Source organism: Schistocerca cancellata, chromosome 2 (genome assembly GCF_023864275.1).
Source record: "Schistocerca cancellata isolate TAMUIC-IGC-003103 chromosome 2, iqSchCanc2.1, whole genome shotgun sequence".
Lineage (NCBI taxonomy): Eukaryota > Metazoa > Arthropoda > Insecta > Orthoptera > Acrididae > Schistocerca > Schistocerca cancellata.
The window spans coordinates 371,066,030-371,093,185 of NC_064627.1; the positions used below are offsets into that span (position 1 = coordinate 371,066,030).

Here is a 27,156-nt window from a genome sequence, read left to right on the forward strand (position 1 = left end):
CCGATCACCTGTCACCCTACTTAAAACCTCTTTCCTCATTACCTTAGCCAGCTTCATCCTGACCCACAACTTCTTCACTTTTGAAGACCAGACATACCAACAATTAAAGGGAACAGCCATGGGTACCAGGATGGCCCTCTTGTACGCCAACCTATTCATGGGTCGCTTAGAGGAAGCCTTCTTGGTTACCCAGGCCTGCCAACCCAAAGTTTGGTACAGATATATTGATGACATTTTAATGATTTGGACTCACAGTGAAGAAGAACTCCAGAAGTTCCTCTCCAACCTCAACTCCTTTGGTTCCATCAGATTCACCTGGTCCTGCTCTAAATCTCATGCCACTTTCCTTGACATTGACCTCCATCTGTCCAATGGCCAGCTTCACACGTCCGTCCACATCAAACCCACCAACAAGCAACAGTAGCTCCATTATGACAGCTGCCACCCTTTCCACATCAACATTTAATAAAATTAAATTGTTTGAAACTGTAACCTCATTTGGGTCTACGCTTTCACTCCCTGCAGACTTTGAGCTCTGATTACCTTACGTTTTGGTTAAGTTTTCCCATACCATGGCGTATCACTGGTAGTACAGCGTGGTTGCGTTTTTTTTTTTTTTTTTTCACGGGGAGAAAGGTTACGGCTTGCACTGGTACTAATATAGTTATTTCTGCTGTTGTATTTAAAATCCTTAGTGTGGGTAGTGTTGGCGGTGTATCTTGTTTCAGTATGGACGCTCCAGCAGTTAGAAAGGTCATTGGTGTGGCAAGTCTCAGGAAACCATGTCTGCAGTATGAGCTGGCTATAAGAGAACAAGAGATAGAAGGGACTGTGGCGGAACTTTGCCAGTGCCTAAGTGCCGCCTTGACTGCATCGGTAATTACTACTAGTGAGACCGTGGGTGAGGTGAGTCAAGCGGTTGCATTTTGTACTCAGTTAGATAGTGAGCTTCAGGATGATGTATCAGCCTGTGAAGTTGCCTACCCATCTCATAGTCAAATCTGTCGTATGCAGGTGTCGTTGTATCATTTGGCAAACAGAGTCCGTGATATTAGAAATGTTTGTCGCGACACTAAAGTCTTGTCCAATATACAAAGGTTGCAAGACGAGGTTGCGGGGTTACAGCAACAAATGTTGTGTTTGAGTTGGCTTGACGATAAGCAAAATGGGGGCTAATGAAGAAAGACAGGGTCAACAATTTAGTAGTCCTTTTAGCAAATTACCGAATCCCCTTATGGCTATCCTTAAAGGTGTAATTAGTTTGTCAGTAGACAGTACCGGAAATTTGGTATATCTATTGTGGCTGTTAGTAAAACTCCATGAGAAAGCTAATGTATTACAGGTTGATTGTGAGGTAATTTTGCAGTTGATTTATCTGCTGGCGGTAGGGCGTCTGGGTAGAATAATTGTGGAAACTCTGGAAGGTGGTTATTCACTGTGGGATTTTAGAAAGTTGTTACTGGCTAGGTGTTTGGGCAGTCGTGAGTTGAAGGATTTAGTGGATCAACATGTGTACCGTGTGCAGGCTGAACACAAAACGTTTGCCAATTACGTCAGAGAGGTACGGCTTAGTATACTCGAATTGTGTGTTGAAATATCTCAAGAGAAGGCAGTGGCGCACATTTTGGAGGGTTTGAAGCTTGCGGATAGATCTAGAATCATGTTCGCAAAAACACCAACATTGTTTTCTGATTTAGATAAATTGCAGGTTGTTATTGAAAGTCTGTGTTACGCTGATGGTAAGAGGGGAGACTTAAGATTGAATGACGATATGTCCATCGGTAATGACACGCATAAGGTGCAGTCTAGTCAAGTAACTTCTGCGGGCAAGGCCTTGTGTTACTGTTGTGGGAAGTCCGGTCATTTTGTTAAGCAATGTACCGTACCGAAGTGCTGACATACGAACAGCTGACGCCAGCAGAAATGGGAGTGTGCTGCCTTGGTCAGGAAATTCCCTCCTGGATGTCGTAGAGTATGTGCGGTGAAAGGCGGGCGGCTTCCATATGCTTGCGCTAGCCTAGGAGGTGAACCTATTTGCACCTTGTTAGATTGTGGCAGTAATATTTCATTGATTGATCATGATTAGTACGAACATTACAAAGGCTTGGCTAAGTTGCCAAAATTAAGCACTATTAATCATGTGTGTTATTCCGCTGGTGGGCAAACCCTTGAAGTGGTCAGCAAGGCACGTTATAAGCTTGGCATTCAAAGGTTCTCTTGCCAACTTGTCTGTTTGGTGGTTAAAAATTTATCTGTCAGGTTTATTTTGGGGTGTGAATTCTTGCATTTAACTCGGTGTGTAATAGACTGTGAACAAAAGTTTTTACTTCAAGTTTAGACCAGAGCTTAGTTTTCATTTCTGTGCTCATGGGTTGGGGGCTGGTGTGTGTACAGTCGAGGCACAGCCGGCCAAGGTTAATGTTGACCATCTTACTCAAGATAGGCTAGGTTATTATTAGAGGCGTTGGATGAATTTCCAGAGGTGTTGACCGACCGGCTTGGGATCACTAATAAGATCGAATATCGCATTCAGCTTACTGATCAGATACCGGTGCGGCAAACTCGTTTATCTCCACCCAAAGAGCAGGAACTCCATAAAATCATTAACCAGCTACTGGAGGATGGTGTCATTTGCCCTTCTGTATCACCTTACGCAGCACCTATATTTCTTGTGCCCAAGCCCCATGAAGGGTTTAGACCCGTGGTTGACTATCGTGCTTTAAAGCAGAAGGTTGTCCTGGAGTCTATTCCTCTCCCGGATTTGCACAGTTGTCCTGCTGGGTTCACGAGAGCCAAAGTTTTCACTGTCCTGGACTTGAACCAAACGTACTATCACATACCGTTGGCTGACAAATCGAAGCCGATAATGGCATTTAATACCGATTACAATCTTTCTGAGTTTAATAGAGTGCCCTTCGGACTAGCAACAGGTGTGGTGGTCTTATCACGCCTGTTAGACTCAGTGTTAGGCAACTTTAAATTCAAGTTTGTGTTCAATTATTTGGACGATGTTGTCATATATATAGCGCGAACTTCGATGAACATTTGGAACACCTACGTCAGGTTTTTGGACGACTGAAAGAGGCAGGTCTAACTGTTAAATCGTCCAAGGTAACTGTCGCCCAGAACGAAATATCCTTTTTGGGACATATTGTGTCGTGCAAGGGAGTAACTACTGATTACAGCAGGACTCATGCTATTCATGCCTTTCAGATTCCTAAAGATAAAAGAGCTGTCGCACGTGTCATCGGCATGGTGAATATTTTTAGGAAGTTCATACTGAATTTCGATCAACTGACCACACCTATTAACCAATTGCGCAGGAAAGGCGAAAGGATTGTGTGGGGCAACTCTCAACAGGCAGCCTTTGTCGCCTTGAAAGCTGCAATAAGCACCTTACCAGTATTAGGGACCCCTGATTTCAATCGTACATTCATTGTTCAAACTGACGCGTCAAACATAGGGGTGGCGGCTGTTTTGCTGCAGGAGCAGGACGGGGAAAGGCGTCCTCTTGCTTATGCATCACGAGCTTTGTCACCAGCTGAGAGTAAGTACCCAGTGTACAAATTAGAGGCTTTGGTGGTAATATTCGACTTGGAAAAATATAAATTCTACTTGGAATATTGTCGGTTTCATTTAGGAACTGACAATCAGGCCCTGAGTTGGGTGCTTGCTCGGCAACGCAAGACAGGAAAAATAGCGCGTTGGGCCGTGAGAATCTCGGCATTCCAGTTCGATATTTGTCATATAAGAGGGGGACAGAATCAAGTGGCGGACATTTTGAGTCGCATGTTTCAAGTCGAGGAAGGGGACGATCATTTGGAGCTAGCCACCTGTAATATGGTGGTGTTAACTGATATTCCATCTCTATTCAGTAACCTTGAGGAGGAACAACAACAGGACCCCGAATTGCGAACCGTGATAGATAAACTTAGCGCCCGGGAAACTGTTCCGGGTTACTCCTTGGAACGGGGGTTTCTCTGCCTTCACACTAACTGCGATAAGGTCCCTAAATTATGCATACCCCTGAGTTCAGTGCCTGGAGTTTTCAAATATTTTCACCAGTCCTTGTGCGGGGGACATTTAGGTTTTCATAAAACCCGGCTCAAGGTGAGCGAAAGGTTAACTTGGAAGGGATTGGTCTGCGATGTAAGAAGGCTCGTTACAAGGTGAGAGTCTTGTAAGATGGCGAAGCTGGATACTGGGCCCAAGAAAGGGTTCTTGCAATTTACACGAGAATCTCAACCCTTAGATAATATCTATATTGACTATTTGGGTCCCTTACTGCTTACCCAGAGAGGCAATCGCTTTGTGTTCGTCATGGCGGACACCTTCACCAGGTTTGTGTGGTTAATTGCTAGCAGCGGTACTACTGCTAGTGTTAGTATTCAACATCTCAAAAGGGTTTTTGCTAGCTTTGGCCCGCCAAAGATGCTAGTGAGCGAAAACGCCCCCACTTTTATTTCTAAAGAGTTTAAACAATTCTGTTTTAATCGGGGGATTTCTCATATTACCACTACACTTTATAATCCACAATCGTCCTTCGCTGAAAGAATCAATAGGAATTTAAAGTCCGCACTCATCGCGTACCATTCCGGGTCACAATGACAGTGGGATTTGTCTCTCAACTGGTTACCTTTTGCTTTTAATACCGCTCACCACGAAGCGCATAAATTTTCTCCTGCTAAATTAATGTTTTCCTTCCAGTTGAATTCTCCCTTGTCCAATTTGTGGTCGCCTGCTCCCAGAGCAGGTCAACCCGGAGGAAATTAAAGTCAACTGGGAGGCAGCAAGCAGAAACATCCGGCTGGTACATTGCCAGGAGCAGCTGCGTTACAATACGGGTAGGCAACCAGCGCAAGTCCAGGTGTGGCAGGAAGTGTATCTTAAGAATTTTTGGGGTCAGAGTCAGGCCAGTACAGGTGTCACCGGCAAGTTGCTGCCAAGATTTGTGGGTCCATATAAGGTTATTAAGAGACTCGCACCGGTGAACCTTCTACTGCAGGACCTTAAAACTAAAAGAAGAGTGAGGGCACACCTGAGTCAGCTCAAATTGAGTATGGTTGATCACCGTTCAGAATGTCGGAGCAAATGCAGATTTTCCACCCCCAGTTCCACCTTTAAGGGGGGAGGGGGGGGGGGGAGATTGAACTGTATCATCTTAATCTTTGCCTAGCTGTGGTGTGTCGTCTTCTGAAGCCTTGGCTTTGCTCTGCCGCGATTGGTCCATTTGCTTTTAAATTTCGGAGGGCGCTGCGTTCTGGGGAGAGGCCTGCTGACGACGAGAGTATCGAGTGCTGCTGCCGGAGTGAGACGTGGAGTTTAGTTTCCGGTTGTGTGGCAGCGCAATGTTGCAGGAAAGGTGGTACAGCTTCCTGTGGACGCACATGATTGCTACGAGCGTTTGTACTAGGGACGGCAGCAAACGTTCTGGACGGGCTGTGTGATAAGGAAGCTCGGCGTGGCAACTATTGATGCGATGTGTCTGCGTTGCTATGGCGGAACTGGGGCGATTACCATAACTTGAGCTGGTGCTGATTGCAACCTGTCGCCGAATGCTTGTCTGCCTTCAGGACTAATGGTGAGAATTTCTTGACCTGATGTGTCTCACTCAATTTCTGCCATGTCGTCGGGTGTGTTTTGCTCTAAGGTTGTGTGCCAAGGTGTTTCTCAATTTTAGTAGGCTCAGGCATGTCCGAAATCCTGATTCAATGATCTGCTGTTACACTGTCAAGTGTAACTATCACTAGAAAAGAGTGTTAACTCTCTGTGCCTTAATAACTGAACCTAAAATATTATCTGTGGTTGAAATTTTATTCCGACCCACGTGCAATAACGATCTTGTATTTTGCAATTTGTTGAGTATTATTATTATTATTATTATTATTATTATTATTATTTAGTACTGGCCATCACATTTACCAAGTCGAAGATGTACAAAGGCCAGAGGACATCATTAACAGTTCCTGCCTAGATATGCATTATATTTTGAACCATGTGTTTCAACGTTTAGTAATATTTATTTTATGTGTTACAGAGAGTTTCTGTTATGCCTTTTGTGGACGATTTGCCACATTGGTGAAGTTTCTAGTTGTTCTGCTGGTCTGTGCCATACAGCTAAAGCAGGCAGTTCTGGCAAAGCTGATTGTAAATTTTTCCTAGTGGTGAGGAGCATGGGCTGGTTTTAAGCGCTAACTCACTAACTTTAAATATTTTCAAATATTTATTACTACTGATATTCAGACCAAGTGGCGACATCACTACCCCTTTTTGGTTATTAATTTTATCTTGTTAGCTTGTTTAAAAAAAAATAACTTTGGTATATGAATTTGTCTTTTGGTCTTTACTGTTCCTTAGGACGAAGTAAAGTAACTGTTGGTATAATAGAAGGAAACATTCCACGTAGGAAAAATATACCTAAAAACAAAGATGATGTGACTTACCAAATGAAACTGCTGGCAGGTCGACAGACACACAAACAAACACAAACATACACACAAAATTCAAGCTTTCACAACCAACGGTTGCCTCATCAGGAAAGAGGGAAGGAGAGGGAAAGACGAAAGGATTTGGGTTTTAAGGGAGAGGGTAAAGAGTCATTCCAATCCCGGGAGCGGAAAGACTTACCTTAGGGGGAAAAAAGGACAGGTATACACTCGCACACACACACATATCCATCCGCATATACACAGACACAAGCAGACATTTGTAAAGGCCTTTACAAATGTCCGCCTGTGCCCGCGCACACGCGGACAGATATGCGTGTGTGTGGGAGTGTACACCCCCCCCCCCCCCAAACAATCGGTCCCTTCCCTACAGCCTAGGTCTTCGTGGCAAACGAATCTGATCCAGTCCGGAATCCCTGAACCATTACACCAACAACCTGAAAACAGCTTTCGCATCCCGCAACTACCCTCCCGACCTGGTACAGAACCAAATAACCAGAGCCACTTCCTCATCCCCTCAAACCCAAAACCTCCCACAGAAGAACCCCAAAAGTGCCCCACTTGTGACAGGATACTTTCCGGGACTGGATCAGACTCTGAATGTGGCTCTCCAGCAGGGATACGACTTCCTCAAATCCTGCCCTGAAATGAGATCCATCCTTCATTAAATCCTCCCCACTCCACCAAGAGTGTCCTTCCGCCGTCCACCTAACCTTCGTAACCTCTTAGTTCATCCCTATGAAATCCCCAAACCACCTTCCCTACCCTCTGGCTCCTACCCTTGTAACCGCCCCCGGTGTAAAACCTGTCCCATACACCCTCCCACCACCACGTACTCCAGTCCTGTAACTCGGAAGGTGTACACGATCAAAGGCAGAGCCACGTGTGAAAGCACCCACGTGACCTACCAACTGACCTGCCTACACTGTGATGCATTCTATGTGGGAATGACCAGCAACAAACTGTCCATTCACATGAATGGACACAGGCAGACAGTTTTTGTTGGTAATGAGGATCACCCTGTGGCTAAACATGCCTTGGTGCACGGCCAGCACATCTTGGCGCAGTGTTACACCGTCCGGGTTATCTGGATACTTCCCACTAACACCAACCTATCCGAACTCCGGAGATGGGAACTTGCTCTTCAATATATCCTCTCTTCCCGTTATCCACCAGGCCTCAATCTCCGCTAATTTCTAATTTCAATTTGCCGCCGCTCATACCTCACCTGTCTTTCAACATCATCTTTGCCTCTGTACTTCCGCCCCGACTGACATCTCTGCCCAAACTCTTTGCCTTTACAAATGTCTGCTTGTGTCTGTGTGTGTGTGGATGGATGTGTGTGTGTGTGTGTGGATGGATGTGTGTGTGCCTGTCCTTTTTTCCCCCTGGGGTGGGTCTTTCCGCTCCCGGGATTGGGGTGGCTGCTGCCCTCTCCCTTGGAGCCCAGATCCTTTCGTCTTTCCCTCTCCTTCCCTCTTTCCTGGCGGGGCGGCCGTTGGTTGCGAAGGCTGGAGTTTTGTGTGAGTGTTTGTGTTCGTTTGTGTGTCTGTCGACCTGCCGGCGCTTTCGTTTGGTGGTTCACATCATCTTTGTTTTTGGGTATATTTTTCCTACGTGGGAAATATATATACACTCCTGGAAATTGAAATAAGAATATATACACTCCTGGAGTGTATATATATACACTCCTGGAAATTGAAATAAAAACACCGTGAATTCATTGTCCCAGGAAGGGGAAACTTTATTGACACATTCCTGGGGTCAGATACATCACATGATCACACTGACAGAACCACAGGCACATAGACACAGGCAACAGAGCATGCACAATGTCGGCACTAGTACAGTGTATATCCACCTTTCGCAGCAATGCAGGCTGCTATTCTCCCATGGAGACGATCGTAGAGATGCTGGATGTAGTCCTGTGGAACGGCTTGCCATGCCATTTCCACCTGGCGCCTCAGTTGACCCAGCGTTCGTGCTGGACGTGCAGACCGCGTGAGACGACGCTTCATCCAGTCCCAAACATGCTCAATGGGGGACAGATCCGGAGATCTTGCTGGCCAGGGTAGTTGACTTACACCTTCTAGAGCACGTTGGGTGGCACGGGATACATGCAGACGTGCATTGTCCTGTTGGAACAGCAAGTTCCCTTGCCGGTCTAGGAATGGTAGAACGATGGGTTCGATGACGGTTTGGATGTACCGTGCACTATTCAGTGTCCCCTCGACGATCACCAGTGGTGTACGGCCAGTGTAGGAGATCGCTCCCCACACCATGATGCCGGGTGTTGGCCCTGTGTGCCTCGGTCGTATGCAGTCCTGATTGTGGCGCTCACCTGCGCGGCGACAAACACGCATACGACCATCATTGGCACCAAGGCAGAAGCGACTCTCATCGCTGAAGACGACACGTCTCCATTCGCCCCTCCATTCACGCCTGTCGTGACACCACTGGATTCGGGCTGCACGATGTTGGGGCGTGAGCGGAAGACGGCCTAACGGTGTGCGGGACCGTAGCCCAGCTTCATGGAGACGGTTGCGAATGGTCCTCGCCGATACCCCAGGAGCAACAGTGTCCCTAATTTGCTGGGAAGTGGCAGTGCGGTCCCCTACGGCACTGCGTAGGATCCTACGGCCTTGGCGTGCATCCGTGCGTCGCTGCGGTCCGGTCCCAGGTCGACGGGCACGTGCACCTTCCGCCGACCACTGGCGACAACATCGATGTACTGTGGAGACCTCACGCCCCACGTGTTGAGCAATTCGGCGGTACGTCCACCCGGCATCCCGCATGCCCACTATACGCCCTCGCTCAAAGTCCGTCAACTGCACATACAGTTCACGTCCACGCTGTCGCGGCATGCTACCAGTGTTAAAGACTGTGATGGAGCTCCGTATGCCACAGCAAACTGGCTGATACTGACGGCGGCGGTGCACAAATGCTGCGCAGCTAGCGCCATTTGACGGCCAACACCGTGGTTCCTGGTGTGTCCGCTGTGCCGTGCGTGTGATCATTGCTTGTACAGCCCTCTCGCAGTGTCCGGAGCAAGTATGGTGGGTCTGACACACCGGTGTCAATGTGTTCTTTTTTCCATTTCCAGGAGTGTATAAGATGATGAGACTTACCAAACAAAAGCGCTGGCAGGTCGATAGACACACAAACAAACACAAACATACACACAAAATTCAAGCTTTCGCAACAAACCGTTGCTTCATCAGGAAAGAGGGAAGGAGAGGGAAAGACGAAAGGATGTGGGTTTTAAGGGAGAGGGTAAGATGTCATTCCAATCCCGGGAGCGGAAAGACTTACCTTAGGGAGTAAAAAGGACAGGTATACACTCGCGCACTCACACACATATCCATCCGCACATACACAGACACAAGCAGACATTTGTAAAGGCAAAGAGTTTGGGCAGAGAGGTCAGTCGAGGTGGAAGTAAAGAGGCAAAAATGTTGTTGGAAGACAGGTGAGGTATGAGTGGCGGCAACTTGAAATTAGTGGAGGTTGAGGCCTGGCAGATAACGAGAAGAGAGGATATACTGAAGGGCAAGTTCCCATCTCCGGAGTTCTGACAGGTAGGTGTTAGTGGGAAGTATCCAGATAACCCGGACGGTGTAACACTGTGCCAAGATGTGCTGGCCGTGCACCTACTCCTAATGATCCAACTCCCCAAGACACTATCCAAATTGAACCCTGCCTGGAACAGTTCCGTCCTCCGTCACAGCGGGACCCACCTCCTCTTCCTCAAAATCACCCCCTCCAAACCTTCCAGGAATTTCTGACTTCCAGCCTTGCCTCTCAATCCTTCATAAAAAACCTTAATCCTACTCCCAACATCACCACTGCTGAAGCCCAAGCTATCTGTGATCTGAAGGCTGACCGTTCCGTCGTCATTCTTCCAGCGGACAAGGGTTCCAAGACAGTGGTACTTGATCATCGGGAGTGTGTGGCTGAGGGACTGCGTCAGCTTTCAGACAACACCACATATAAAGTTTGCCAAGGTAATCCCATTCCTGATGTCCAGGCGGAGCTTCAAGGAATCCTCAGAACCTTAGGCCCCCTACAAAACCTTTCACCTGACTCCATCAACCTCCTGACCCCACCAACACCCCGCACCCCTACCTTCTACCTTCTTCCTAAAATTCACAAACCCAATCATCCCGGCCCCCCATTGTAGCTGGTTACCAAGCACCCACAGAACGTATCTCTGCCTACGTAGATCAACACCTTCAAACCATTACATGCAGTCTCCCATCCTTCATCAAAGACACCAACCAATTTCTCGAACGCCTGGAATCCTTACCCAGTCTGTTACCCCCGGAAACCATCCTTGTAACCATTGATGCCACTTCCTTATACACAAATATTCCGCATGCCCAGGGCCTCGCTGCAATGGAGCACTTCCTTTCACGCCCATCACCTGCCACCCTACCTACAACCTCTTTCCTCATTACCTTAGCCAGCTTCATCCTGACCCACAACTTCTTCACTTTTGAAGGCCAGACATACCAACAATTAAAGGGAACAGCCATGGGTACCAGGATGGCCCTCTTGTACGCCAACCTATTCATGGGTCGCTTAGAGGAAGCCTTCTTGGTTACCCAGGCCTGCCAACCCAAAGTTTGGTACAGATTTATTGATGACATCTTCATGATCTGGACTCACAGTGAAGAAGAACTCCAGAATTTCCTCTCCAACCTCAACTGCTTTGGTTCCATCAGATTCACCTGGTCCTACTCTAAATCCCATGCCACTTTCCTTGACGTTGATCTCCATCTGTCCAATGGCCAGCTTCACACGTCCGTCCACATCAAACCCACCAACAAGCAACAGTACCTCCATTATAACAGCTGCCACCTTTTCCACATCAAACGGTCCCTTCCCTACAGCCTAGGTCTTCGTGGCAAACGAATCTGCTCCAGTCCGGAATCCCTGAACCATTACACCAACAACCTGAAAACAGCTTTTGCATCCCGCAACTACCTTCCCGACCTGGTACAGAACCAAATAACCAGAGCCACTTCCTCATCCCTTCAAACCCAAAACCTCCCACAGAAGAACCCCAAAAGTGCCCCACTTGTGACAGGATACTTTCCGGGACTAGATCAGACTCTGAATGTGGCTCTCCAGCAGGGATACGACTTCCTCAAATCCTGCCCTGAAATGAGATCCATCCTTCATTAAATCCTCCCCACTCCACCAAGAGTGTCTTTCCGCCATCCACCTAACCTTCGTAACCTCTTAGTTCATCCCTATGAAATCCCCAAACCACCTTCCCTACCCTCTGGCTCCTACCCTTGTAACCGCCCCCGGTGTAAAACCTGTCCCATGCACCCTCCCACCACCACCTATTCCAGTCCTGTAACCCGGAAGGTGTACACGATCAAAGGCAGAGCCACGTGTGAAAGCACCCACGTGATTTACCAACTGACCTGCCCACACTGTGAAGCATTCTATGTGGGAATGACCAGCAACAAACTGTCCATTCGCATGAATGGACACAGGCAGACAGTGTCTGTTGGTAACGAGGATCACCCTGTGGCTAAACATGCCTTGGTGCATGGCCAGCACATCTTGGCACAGTGTTACACCGTCCGGGTTATCTGGATACTTCCCACTAACACCAACCTGTCAGAACTCCGGAGATGGGAACTTGCCCTTCAGTGTATCCTCTCTTCTCGTTATCCGCCAGGCCTCAACCTCCGCTAATTTCAAGTTGCTGCCACTCATACCTCACCTGTCTTTCAACAACATCTTTGCATCTTTACTTCCGCCTCGACTGACATCTCTGCCCAAACTCTTTGCCTTTACAAATGTCTGCTTGTGTCTGTGTGTGTATGTGCGGATGGATATGTGTGTGTGTGCAAGTGTATACCTGTCCTTTTTTCCCCCTAAGGTAAGTCTTTCCACTCCCAGGATTGGAATGACTCCTTACCCTCTCCCTTAAAACCCACATCCTTTCATCTTTCCCTCTCCTTCCCTCTTTCCTGATGAAGCAACTGTTTGTTGCGAAAGCTTGAATTTTGTGTGTATGTTTATGTTTGTTTGTGTGTCTATCGACCTGCCAGCGCATTTGTTTGGTAAGTCTCACGTGGGAAAAATATATCTAAAACAAAGGTGTGTGACTTACCAAAAGAAAGCGCTGGCAAGTCGATAGACACACAAACACAAACATACACACAAAATTCTGGCTTTCGCAACCAACGGCTGCTTCGTCAGGAAAGAGGGAAGTCTTTCCGCTCCCGGGATTGGAATGACTCTTTACCCTCTTCCTTAAAACCCACATCCTTTCGTCTTTCCCTCTCCTTCCCTCTTTCCTGATGAAGCAGCCGTTGGTTGCGAAAGCTAGAATTTTGTGTTTATGTTTGTGTTTGTTTATGTGTCTATCGACCTGCCAGCACTTTCTTTAGAGAGACCAACACCTTCAACCTATTACCTGGAACCTATCCTCCTACATAAAAGATACCAACCATTTCCTCGGCCGACTCACCACAGTTCCTTTCCTTTACCACACGGTGCTCTGCTCATCACTATTAATGCCACCTCCCAGTACACTAATATTCAAAATGCCCTTGGCCTTACCACTATAGAACACTACCTTTCCAGATGCCCTATGGATTTCCAAACCAACAACCTCTTTCCTAGTCTCCATGACCAACTATATCCCCACCCACAATTACCTCTCCTTCAAAGGGATTACCTACAAACAAATCTGCGGTACGGCTATGGGCACCCACAAGGCACCATCATATGCTAACCTATTCATGGGCCATCTAGAGGAATCCTTCCTAAAAATCCAGAATCCTAAACCCCTCACCTGGTTCACATTCATTGATGACATCTTTGCCATCTGGATTGAAGGTGAGGACACCTTATTCACATTCCTCCAGAACCTCAACAACTTCTCCCCCATTTGCTTCACCTGGTCCTACTCAACCCAACAAGCCTCCTTCCTAGATGTTGGCCTCCACCTCAGAATGCCTATATCAGTACCTCCATCCATATCAAACCTACTAACCACCAGCAATACCTCCACTTCGACAGCTGTCACCCATTCCATACTAAGAAGTCCCTTCCGTACAGCCTAGCCACCCGTGGTCGTCGCATCTGCAGTGGCGAGCAGCCCTTCTCTAAATATACTGAGGGTCTCACTGAAGCCTTCACTGACCGTAATTATCCTCCCATCCTTGTACAAAAACAAATCTCTCGCACCTTATTTTTCCAGTCTCCCACCACCTCCCAAAGTCCCACAGTCCTGCCACAGAGGAGCATTCCCCTCGTAACTCAGTACCATCTGGGACTGAAGCAACTGAATTACATTCTCTGCCAGGGTTTCAATTACCTCTCGTCGTGCCCTGAAATGAGGAATGTCCTACCCACTATCCTTCCCACCCCTGCTATAGTGGTATTCCGCCATACACCGAACCTACACAATATACTCGTCCATCCTTACACAACCCCTGCTCCCAATCCCTTAGCTCATGGCTCACAACCCTGTAATAGACCTAGATGCAAGACCTGTCCCATACATGCTTCTACCACCACGTACTCCAGTCCGGTCACTAACATCACCTATCCCATCAAAGGCAGGGCTACGTGTGAAACCAGTCATATGATTTACAAGCTAAGTTGCAACCATGTGCGGCATTCTATGTAGGCATGACAACCAACAAGCTGTCTGTCCGCATGAATGGCCACCAACAAACTGTGGCCAAAAAACAAGTGGACTACCCTGTTGCTGAACATGCTGCCAAACATGATACCCCTCATCTCAATGAATGCTTCACAGCCTGGGCCATATGTATCCTTTCCACCAACACCAGCTTTTCTGAATTGCACCTGTGGGAACTTTCCCTGCAATACATCCTACGTTTCCGTAACCCTCCTGGCCTCAACCTTCATTAGTCACTGTCCTCACCCATCCAGCTCCCCCCCCCCCCTTTCCCCGTTCCCATTCCAGCATTACACAGCCATCACTTCACCACCACACCCTGTCTTTTAATTTATTTTTATTTCTCTACTTTCCATTACTTATCCCTTCCCCCCTCCGCACCTTCTCTCCTGCCCTAGATCTAAACTGCAATACTTCACTGTCCGCCACTCCCACCATACCATCCCTCCCCTTCCCCGCCCCAGCCTCCTCCTTACCCCCACCCTGTCGCCACTCCGATCATGCACTGGTGTTGCTGCTTGCAGTGTAGTTCCAGCTCTCTGAGACTGCAGACGTGTGTGCAAGTTGTGTTTGTGAATGTGTGTGTGTGTGTGTGTGTGTGTGTGTGTGTGTGAGTGTGTGTGTGTCTCCTGCTGCCAAAGGCCTTAATGGCCGAAAGCTATGGTTGTGTGAATCTTTTTATTGTGCCTATCGCGACTCACCATCACCGCTGTATGGTGAGTGGCAACTTTTCTTCTCTGGTATTGTTACATTCCATCCTGGATTTTCCATTGTTTGAAAAACACATTTTGTTGTCTTTGGAAGCTATTAGATAGGTAACTTGCAAATAGAGTCCCATGTCATGCACTGTTTGAACTATTTAGTAATATAAAAATTGAGCTATTCCACTGAATAGTAGTACAAAATAAAATGCTAGTCAATACCTTTGACACCAAGACGAAAACGGGGAGAACTAATATCAACACCATGTCAATGTTATAGCTAATACTGATGTTGACACAAGAACAAACTTAATTTTGTATAGTATTAGTCAAAAAGGCTTACCCTTGAAACAAACTTAATTTTGTAAAGTAATAGTCAAAAAGGCTTACCCTTAAAATTGCCCCATGGAATACAACATATTCACTGATAATGCAGCATGTCCCAGATGATAGAAGATCTTAAACTAAGTATTTTGAGATAAGGAATCAATGATGTAAAATGAATATTTCAGATCGTGTGGGGTTTTAAATGAGGAATGTATGTGTGAGAAATGTGTTTGTAAAATGATTTATGTTTCATAACATATAACCACTTAACACAATGATGTAGTGTCACTACCATGAATAAAACAAGACATATTTGTGTGTGGTGTGTATTGTGTTGTCTTTTTATTGGTCCTGTTGTCTACAAAAGCAGCTTATGCATACAATATTGGACAAGTCAGTTTATATGCATACAGGCGAAGTTGATGTCCATGGATACATGTTTAAAATTATAAATAACAAACTTCATAAATTTAAACATTTATATAGTATACTTCATACGTTAAACATTCTTTGATGAAGCAAATCACTGATGCTGCAAATATAGGTTTAAAAATCTTCTAGAGGTTTAGACCTCAGTATTTGCTTCTGTGTTTCTGGGAAGTTTGTTATAAAGTTTAACTCCCAAGTGCATAGTACAGTTTCTGTGGAGGGATGTGTTGATTTGGGTAATATGTAAGTTTTTGTTCTGTCTCATAAAGTTATCATGAATATCACAGTGTGTTGCCCCCCCCCCCCCCACTCCAATCTACTGTTCTTATCTATGGCATTTACTTTGAAGAATATAAGGCTTCCATAATGTAGATAGACGGTAAAGGAGGAATGCCATACCATAAACTAGATACATAGTAGAGGAGAAATTTCCAGAAGTTTACATGAGTCTCTAGGTTTGCATCCAACCATGACTCTAATGGCCCTTTTTTGCAGTATGAATGAATGGTGAAGTTTGCTACTGTTTATAGTTGATGACTGGTTAACAAAGATTTAACGTTACTGGCATAAGGAACTCATCAACATGCATTTAATATCTGATGCAGAATAATTTAGTGTCTACATAGTTGAAATGTACAGATCAAAGTTTTACAAGAGACATGATTCTTATTTGAAGAAATTTATCACCATACAATTTATCACATACAAGAACTGAGTCATTCAACCCACAACCCACAGTTCTTGACAAAGAATTATTTGCGCGAAAGAATTAGAGATGATGTTGGATCCTGTAGAAAAAGATACATAATCAAGTAGTCATCATGTTTCCTGTTCAGCGTTCAATTCGAAGAATATAGTATGAAGAGTATTGGTGGAGCAGCAATTACACCCATATCATAAATAAAACATGCAGCCAATGGCACCAGATAATGCTGAATGTGACTGGATTATCCGCCACTGTTCTTTAGTGCCTAACTTCCTACAGTTTTTGTTGTCCATGTCTAAGGCAGCTTTCAGCTGTTATGGTCTCTCCAACTGCTGCAATAGCCGCATCTGCAGTGGTGAAAATCATAATGGCCTACTTGTCTCAGACTATCATCAGTAACTGTCTGTCAATTTAGGGGCTCCAATTATGCAAGATCAGCTAACATGACTTCATTTACTGCCACCTCCGTTGATTGCTGCATGTTACATGGTGTTCCCTTGAGAAGTGCTTCCAAATATTTTGGAGACTGTCCCCTGCTTTTTACAAGAGGATGTGGTTTCAACACAAAAGTGTGCCATCCCACTTCAATACACACTGCCTGAAAAAAAGTACCCAGAAAGTTAGGAAGTAATGAAATGAAACTTCATGGTTTGAGAAGGTATGTGATCGTACTTCGGTTATCACAGAACTTGGCAATGTGAGCCCACTTACCAATATAACATTACATTACCTCTGGCCCGGATGCATGCACTATTTGGTTGGGAAGGGTCTCATAAGGCCATTGTATACTCTCCTGAGGCAAGGTGGCCCATAACTGTTGTTGATTGATCCTTGATTTCCTGGCACTGGCACTGGGACGGAGTTGATGTAAAAGATGGTCCCATACATATTCTATTGTGGACAGATATGGGAATCTTGTTGCAAAGGGAGTGCCTTGACATCACGAAGACAGTTCTTCCAGACATGTACCATGGGTGAACGAGTGTTGTACTGTTGAAAAATGGCACCAGATACCGTCACATTAAAGGTAAAACGTAAAACCACAGCATATCCACGAGGTACTGTTAAGCCATCAGAATCCTCAACCAACCATGACCCTATCGCTCTCCTGCCATGACATTGGGAGTAACATTGCTGTGCCTTTCCAAAACACTGGATGAATGGAGCTTCTCTCTAGGTCGCCACTATACCCACCAACACTTGTCTTCAGGGTTTGTGCAGAGCCATGATTAATCTCCAAACACAAAGCAATGGCATTCATCAGCAGTCCATGCTTCCTGGTCACAGTACCACTCCAAATTAGGCTATTTTTGTTGTGGCGTTAACAGCAGCCTACGCATGAGGTGGTAATTCCGTAGTTCGGCTGCTGCTGGTCTCCGACTGGTGGTGTGGGATAACATACAATGTTGGAGGGAGTCTATTACTTGTTCTTGGATGGCAGCCACAGATGTAAATGTGTGACAATACGCTTGGTGCACTATGTGGTGATGCTCTCTTGTGGTGGTCAGACATTGTAAACCAGAACTTTGGCAATGAGTCTGCCTGCCAATACAGTAACATGTTGTCCAACATACAGTGTACTTGCCCATAAACACAGATTATCTTCATTGTTGGACAAGGAGACAAGATCTTATCCTATAGCCTGGACAATCACCAGATCCCACTACTACAGATTTTTTCCCTGTAGGACTACACAGTAATGAGACCACAGAACAAATTGAAGAAGTGGTGTGGTTAGGCGTAACCTAACTGCTTGTCTTATGGTACAACATACAACAGGAATACTTGAGAGAGCACAGCAAAATTGTACACAACATTGTAATTCATGCATTGAGACCGGCAGTTGTCACTCTGAATAGGTACTGCAAATGAAGCTGTAACTTTTATGATGTAAGTTCTTTATGTCAACAACAACAACAACAATGACAACAACAACGATGACAATGACAACAAAAATCCTTTCCAGTCATTAGTTTCTTATCTCAAAATACAAAGTTATGGATCCTTTACCACCTGCATAATTATTACCTTTAAGGTTTAGCATATCTTGTCTCATAGTTTCACACAGGAAATTTTTAACGAGGCAAAAGCAAAAATTGTATCACAAAATACTTCCCACCTCAAATCACAGTATTTATTACTGCAAAGTTAATTTCTTAGTAGCAAAGTGGCAATAAATCATTAGCAAATTCCACAAGAAGCAGGATATCCTCACTACAGATTTTGAGATCACAAAATTATTTTCCTTTGATCCCCTAAGTAAATTCAGAGACTGCCAGGATGATCCCTCAGGATCAATTACCATATATTCAAAACTCCCACACAAAGTCTCCACTTTATGAGCACTTTTCAGAGGTTCTTGGACGACAGTGTTGTCACTCTGTTGTGGTGGTCAACCATTTCCATGCCTGGCTGCCACTTTCTTATTTGCATGCTCTGTGGATTATAACTGCGAGCATTTGCTTTGATATGGATTGAGTCAGTTTTACTGTAGCTGATTTATGACCTCCAACCAATATGAGATAGCTCTCATTATCATGGGAACCGCAAAGTTTTTTGGATGAATAATGAATCTAATCCACTAAAGACTGACAATTGTGTGCATCCAAAGATTCCTTACGTTGTATGGATTCAGTAGTTCATATCTGCCTAAAACATGCACACTTTACGATGTTGTTAAGAAAAGGAAGGAAGCTTAGAGATTATCAGTCTATCATTAGAGATGGAGGGCTACCTTAGTTGGTTAGTTAGAGAAGGATGGAGTACCCTTCTGAGGGAATAATCCCAACAGTCTCTGAATTTACTTCAGGGATTATTGGAAAATCCCAGTTAGAAACTGTAGACAATAATCTGAATCATGATCTTGTAAATTAAGGATTCAGTGTCCTACTGTATTGTTGAGAGACTGCAGAGGTGAGAAGTGGACAAAATCACATTAACTACTGTATGTAATATTGAAGAAGTATTTCAGCTTGTCAACAGTTATCATTTCATACTATGTTAACGAAAGTGTGAAAAACCACTCACCTTAATGAACTGCATATTAGAGGTAATATTATGATAATTTTTCTTAATAATAGGAAAGGAGACATTGTTCCAAAAGTGCAACAGCTCCCTAAATTGAACTACAACCTCAAAAGATTCATTCAATTTTTGTATCACCCTCTCTACAGCAGGAGTACGTGGAGTGAACAGGATTTTCCCTCTGAAATAAAGTTGATCATGTAATATCACCAACACATTATTAACCTACACAGCAATCACAAATACAAAACTCACATTATTTCATGAGTTGAACTAATAACCTCTACTCACTCCAGATAAGACAGCTGTGCTAACCACCTGTACAAAAGCAACCTAACAAGTTTGGATAAGGTATATGATTTTAGCTGCTAACATGATTAGATGTGAAAAAAAGGAGAACACAAAAGAAAAATAATAAACGGGTACCACTGATTTATAGAACTACTCTGGAGATTAACCATGCCTATGCCATACAATATATCAGAGGATGACTAGCTTGTGTTTGACTACATTTCACTTTTGTCAAGAAATATAGAACAAATAAAATGGAGAGGAGAAATACAAATACACACACGGAGCCATAAAAATGAGAGGTGAGGTCATGGAAGTAGAAAATAGCTTTACCAGTTGTGCAGTAATTTTACCAACAAAAATTACAGCAAAGACAGAATGAAACTTACATACCTAATCCACAAACAATAAAGTCTTAGCTGACACAAATAACAAAATCTTAAATAGAAAGAGGAGAAACCAAAGAACCTGTAGCATTAAATATATAGCATTTCTCATCAGCAAAAAATATCACCTGTCAAATCCCTTTAATTTGGGGAAAAACTGTAATAAAGCAGCTGTCATTATGTATTTGCAGTACCTTTCGATGTTACAATTGCGCATACATGAATTAATACTGAAAGGTGATTTCTTTACAAAAAGAAAAAAAAATTATTTTGAATGCCACAGTTTTGTTTTTGTTGTTATTGCTGCTACCTCAACTTTTTAAAATAGACAGGTGTTACCATAAAGCTCTTTTCTAACCTCTTTATTTGTTACCCAACTTACCCATTTAATCTTCAGCATTATTCTGTAACATAACATTTCAAAAATTTCTATTCTCCTCCTGTCTGTGCTGTTCATCATCCATATTCAGCTTCCATATAAAGCTACAATCCATAAAAATACTCCCTGAAAAGATTTCCTAACATTTAAATTTATATTTGACGTTAATATATTCCTCTTGTTCAAAAACGTTTCCCTTAATGTTGCTAGTCTGTATTTTATATCCTTTTTATGTCTGTCATTATCTGTTATTTTGTTGAGCAAATAGCAGAATCTGTTCACTACTTTTATCATCTCAATTCTTAACCTACTTCCCCCTACATTACCTGAATTACTTTGACTGCACTCCATTGCCATTGTTTTGCTTTGATTGGTGTTAATCTTATAACTTCTTTTCAAAACATTATTCATTGCATTCCCAGTCCTTTGCCATGCCATCACTGGTAGAATTACTGTATCATTAGCAAACCTTCTAAGCTCTTGTTTCTTCTCTCTGAACTTCAATTTCTTTTTCAAATTTCTCCATTGTTTCCTTTCTATACAAACTGAATCACTTGGGAGATAGGCTATACCCAGACTCATTCTCCGTCTCAGCAATTGTTATGCTCTCCAACTCACATAACTGCAGTCTGATTTTCAAACAAGTCATAAATAACCTTTCACTCCCTCTGTTTTATTCCTGATAACATCAGAATTCCAAAAAGTGTATTGCAGTCAACATTGTCTAAACACTTTTAATGATCTATAAATGCTATGTACACTTAAGTGGCAACAGTCATGGGATACCTCTTAATATCGTGTCAGACCTCCTTTTGGTCAGTGTAGTGCCTGGACTCAACAATTTGTTGTAAGTCCCCTACAGAAATATTGAGCCATGCTGCCTCCATAGGTGTCCGTAATTGTGAAAGTGTTGCTGGTGCAGGAGTTTGGCAGGGATAGACTTCTCGATTATGTCCCATAAATGTTCAATGGGATTCATGTCGAGTGATCTGGGTGGCCACATCATCCGCTGAAATTGTCCTGAACATTTTACAAACCAATCATGAATAACTGTGTCTCGGTGATGTGGTGCAGTGTCAGCTATACAGATTCCATCTTTCTTTGGGACCGTGAAGTCCATGAATGGTCTCCTAGTAGCCAAACAATAGTGTGTTAGCCCACACTATTATGGACCTACCACCAGCTTACGCAGTGCCTTGTAGACAACTTTTGTCCGTGGCTTCGTGGGGTCTGTGCCACACTAGAACCCTACCTTCAACTCTTACAAACTGAAACTGGGACGCATATGATGAGGCCACAGTTTTCTAGTCAACTAGGATCCAACCAATATGGTCATGTGCCTAGGAGGGGCGCTGCAGGCGACATCATGCTGTTAGCAAAGGCACTCGCATTAACTGTCTGTTGCCATAGCCCATTAATGCCACACAATGTTCCACATTGATTTCTATGGTTATTTCATGCACTGTTGATTGTCTGTCAGCACGAGGTAATGCCTGAAATTTGGTATTCTCAGCAGACTCTTGACACTGTGGGTCTTGGAATACTGAATTCCCTAATGATTTCCGAAATGGAAGTCCCATATGTCTAGCTGCAGCCACCATTACACTTTTAGAGTCTGTTAATTCCCTTCATGCAACCATAATCGTATCGGAAACTTTTCACATGAATCACCTGAGTACAAATGACAGCTCCACCAATGCACTGTCCTTTCATACCCTGTGTTTGCAACACTGCTGCCCTCTGTATATGTGTATATTACTATCCCATGAGTTTTGTCACCTCAGTGTATAAGGGTTTGCCATTGTTCATTCTATCATCTGAGATAAAATGTGGAGTCAGTATTGCATGATCCATTTAGACATTTCTCCAGAATCCAAATTGATGTTCCCCAAGGTCAGCTTCTACCTGTAACTCCACTGTCCTGTAGCTAATTCATGTTAGTACTTTTCAACAACAATTTATTAATAATATGAAATTGTGGGTCCAGCTTGGCATTGTTTTATACAAACACAGACCAACAAAAGAGTTTACGTCATAATACTGACTTATTAAATTGACGATTTAGTAAGACTCACACATTTCTGCATCTGTCTTCTTTAGTACTGAGATTATCACACTCTTCTGGAACTCTGGTGATGTTTCATGTGCCTTATATATCCTGCATACCAAGTTTCAGTTTTTTCATAATTGCTTCTCTCATGGATCTTAATAATTCTTAAGGAATGTAGTCTACTCCAAGTGCCTTGTTTTGAATTAGGTGTTTCAGTGCACTGTCAAATATGTCCCACAGTACCACATTGCCCATCTCCATTTTATCCAACTCTTTCATTTCCATAAAATAGCCTTTATGTTTCTTTCCATTACATTGCCCCTGTATTTATTCCTTCCATGGTTCAGCCTTCTCTTCTTTTTTATGTACTGGGTTGTTGATGCTCTTCATGTTCATACAGTAGCTCCTCTCTTCTCTCCAACAATTTCTTCACTTTTCCTATGAGTGCCATCACATTTCTCTTCCAGCCAATCCTACTTTGCAATATTCCACTTTCCTTCTCTCTCTCTCTTTTAGGAATGTGCATTTCCTTTTAACTGTTTCACTGCCAGCATTTTTATATTTCCTTCTGTTGTAAATTAAATTTAACTTGTGTTATCCAAGGATTTCAGCCAGGCCTTATTTTTTTCCTTACTATTCCTTTTCTCACAACAATAAGTCACTGCCAAATGCTTGCTTTGAAATTTTAAACAATCTGTGGTTGTTTCAAGTTATTCGTATCTCACCTTCTTAATTTCCAATCCTTTTTTCGTGATTTCTTTATATTTTGTAAGCATTATATTATAAGCAGATTCCACACCTCCTCCTGGAAATATTTACCATTTTAAAATATTACTAGTCCAATAAGAGGAAAGCCACTGTGTTTATTGATTAGCAGTAAACACAACAATGATGGTTTATAGACAAATATCAGAAAAAATGGTAACCCTATTTTTCTGGCCTAATCTACAGAAAGAATCATTTGTTCTGAAATGACATCACACTCAAAATAAAAATATGAAATTGTTTATGTTCTGCTAGTACGTTTTTGTTTATGTTGTGACCTAGCTTTTGGTTATGAGGTATTGTACACTGAAAGCGTGAAACATAAACAAATATTTTATACCAAGAATAGTTCCACATTTGTCACTGTTGTAAGACTGGTTTGAAAAGCTAGAAGTAAATTGCCAGTTATGAAAAGCCAGTGGTAAGACTGTAATATTGCTACATCTGTATCCTACATCTGCAAGCTGCTTTATGACAAATTGGCTTGCTCCATGTACAATGCTTGGGACAACACTTTTCAGGTGTGTGAGACAACAAGTGGGCATTTTTGTCGCAACACAGCCCAGATAAGTATATCTGGAACCCCAGCCCAGCCGTAGATCACTTGCACTTGGGACTTGTCTCCCCATCACCCACCATTAGGCATGTCCTGTCCGGATGTCAGACTTGGTTTCTGATCTGACTACCCCCAGTGCTGTACTGTGCATGAACTTCTGGCCTAACTTAGACTTCAGTTCAGTATCGATGTAGTCCAGCACCAGCCAGCTGCCACCTCTGACCACACTGGCTATTACACATGTCACAGCACTGCTAGTGCCAGCTAATCTAATGCTTTTATGCGTTGAACCAAGTCCACTTTCGTGGAGCCATTCAGTGCATACCCACACCTACCACCCCATCATCTCTGGAGGTCTTGGGTTTGTCCCGGGCCATTTCAAGTATGGGCTGCCTCTTGTCAGCCTGCCGACAGTGCTTGCTGCTGACTGATTCTCCATGGCAGGCTGTACTGTCACTGCATACTCAACAAGGCTGACACAGCTGACTGGTGCCAGCATTGCCAACATCGCATTCCATCTTAGTGGTTCCTCAATATGAGCAATGGCTGACTTTGCTGTATATAATGAGCCACCAATAAAAGCTCTGCATCATCGGAGAGCATTCTCTGGCTGCTCCATCGCCACATACCCGACATTACTCATTCCCTGAGGTCACCCAAACTCGCATCCTGACAGCGATGTGGTCTTTCCACTGTCCTCAGGTGACTACGTAGAGGTCAGCAACCTGGACTGCTACACTTTGCTATCAGAAGTGCAGACAGAAACCGTGAGTGACATCACGGGGGCATCAGTCTATGACGACACTTCAACATGGTGAGTGCACTGCACCATTTTTTCACCCTTGGTTTGGTGTTGGTTCCTTTCCTGTGGAATATTTTCCTTGTATTGTAGGCACAGGCTTTGAAATATCTGAAATGGGAGTAGAGGTCACCTGCACTGACCATTCTACACCTTACTAAATCAAATGGTACAGATGCAGGCAGACAATACAGAATTACGCAACCAGTTAGAGGCATTGAAGAAAGACACAAGAGAACAATCTTTATTCATTACAATGACATCCATCATAAATGTTAATACTGCTAGCTTAGTTTCTCCATTTTCTGGTAACACAGCAGAGTATGAGTTGGCATTTGTGAATATCTTATTAACTTCTGCTAAGCAGGGATGTTGATTAGAGGAAGATTTATTGCAGATGTCAAAATTATGTCTGGTGGGAGATGCTAAGTCATACATGTTGTAGAATGAGGAGTCACAGAATGCACCTGTGTCCAAGAGTCTATGAGCAGGATAGTTACAGCACAGAAAGAAGGACATCTGTAAGCATTATAGGGATAAATGAAACAATGTGTCACAGAAACAGGGGGAGTGTATTCAGAACTTTGTAGACAGGATTTAGAAATTAAACGTTAAGACTTGGGAGTTAACAGAGAGCAATGTCACTAAAGGGTCATTCTGCAAGAGGCAGCACAAAGATCATTTGACAAATTTTTGGGAGGATGCCTCACACAGTATCAAGTATGGGCGAAATTCCCAAAGACTTGACAGAAGCCGGAGGGACTGCAATAGCATTGGAAGAAGTATACACAGTCACCTGAGTCAAGATAGAAGGGGAATTTTTTCAGCACAAGTCCAATGTTGTCCTTGTGGGCAGACAGGCCATATAAGGTAAGGATGTCATCGGCCAACACATAAGAAATGTGGACAAGTAGGACATCAGGAATGAGACTGCAGACAGAAAGTTAATAAGAGGCATGACAGAGACACATGGAATGGGAATAGTAACCCACCATTAAATGGCAATTGGGGCTTCATGGCCACTGAGCACCACTCCCAGTAGTTGTACTCACTTCCTTACTCTCACTTTCCTCGCCCCATAAACACACAGTTGGTTTTCGGCCTCAAGTTGTCTCCTCCACAGCATTCTGTTCTTGGCATCATCTTCCTTTGCTCCAATTATCTGAAGATTCTTGGCTGCCTGGTCTCTCCATCTTATTTGCAGTCTATCTGGAGGTCTGCATCCTTTGGGTTTCTTCTCTGACACCTCATTCAATCTTGATCCCTCTGCTGCACTACAGATGTGTCCGGCCCATTATTTGCTCCCTACATCTTCACAGCATTTAATTTTCAAAACAATTTGTCTTCCTCTCTGTATACTTATCTGTTTTCCATTTTTCTGCCCCATATAGTAATACTGGTCTGATTCTAGTTTTATAAATCCATATTTTGGTTCCTCTTGAAAAAATTTTGGATGATAGAAATGTGCTGAGTGAACGTGAAGCTCTAGATAATGCACTGATCCTCATTTCTATTTCTTGTTTCTTATCATTTCTGGTGTTTACTATAGCCCCCAGACTTATCTGTTCTTCAAACATTTGGTTATCAATCTGCATGGTTTCCTGTCTTCTTGTGTTTTAATTTCTACTCTCACAAATTTTGTTTTGGCGTCATTTATCTCTAATCCCACTTCCTTTGTTTTCTCCAATAGCTTTCCTGCCAGTATTTTCAGGTCATCTGCTTCACTCACTGCATCCAGTGCTTTCTGTGTTACTTTGGTGAACATGAGTTGTGATATTCCTTCTCCTTGTCTGACTCCTGTTCATATGTCAAAAGCTGTGGAATATTCTCCATCCACTTTCATAACCCCTTTTGAGTCTTCCAGTGTAACTTTTACCAGCTTTGTAATCTTCTTTGGTATTCCAAACTTCTACATTCTCTTCCACAACTTTTCTCTGCTTATGCTGTCATAGGATTTCTGAAAATTGCAAACAATACTTGCACTATTCTGTTGTATTTCTAGTATTTTGATACGAGGTGCATTCAAGTTCTAAGGCCTCTGAATTTTTTTCTAATTAACTACTGACCCGAAATCGATGAAACTGGCGTTACTTCTCGACGTAATCGCCTTGCAGACGTACACATTTTTCACAACGCTGACGCCATGATCCCATGGCAGCGGTGAAGGCTTCTTTAGGAGTCTGTTTTGACCACTGGAAAATCGCTGAGGCAATAGCAGCACGGCTGGCGAATTTGCAGCCACGGAGAGTGTCTTTCATTGTTGGGAAAAGCCAAAAGTCACTAGGAGCCAGGTCAGGTGAGTAGGGAGCATAAGGAATCACTTCAAAGTTGTTATCACGAAGAAACTGTTGCGTAACGTTAGCTCAATGTGCGGGTGCGTTGTCTTGGTGAAACAGCACACGCACAGCCCTTCCCGGATGTTTTTGTTCAGTGCAGGAAGGAATTTGTTCTTCAAAACATTTTCGTAGGATGCACCTGTTACCGTAGTGCCCTTTGGAACGCAATGGGTAAGGATTACGCCCTCACTGTCCCAGAACATGGACACTATCATTTTTTCAGCACTGGCGGTTACCTAAAATTTTTTTGGTGGCGGTGAATCTGTGTGCTTCCCCTGAGCTGACT

The 27,156-nt window shown here is 43.8% G+C and overlaps 1 protein-coding gene across 2 annotated transcripts in view; it reads right to left on the reverse strand.

The window, feature by feature from the left end:
• Positions 1–27,156, reverse strand: part of LOC126161767 (ATP-binding cassette sub-family A member 7-like) — a 601,933-nt gene that overhangs the window by 458,735 nt on the left and 116,042 nt on the right. For both annotated transcript variants that reach the window (XM_049917824.1, XM_049917823.1), the window contains exon 11: positions 19,312–19,489. In XM_049917824.1, the coding sequence (XP_049773781.1) occupies positions 19,312–19,489 (178 nt within the window). The remainder of the gene's footprint in view (positions 1–19,311; positions 19,490–27,156) is intronic.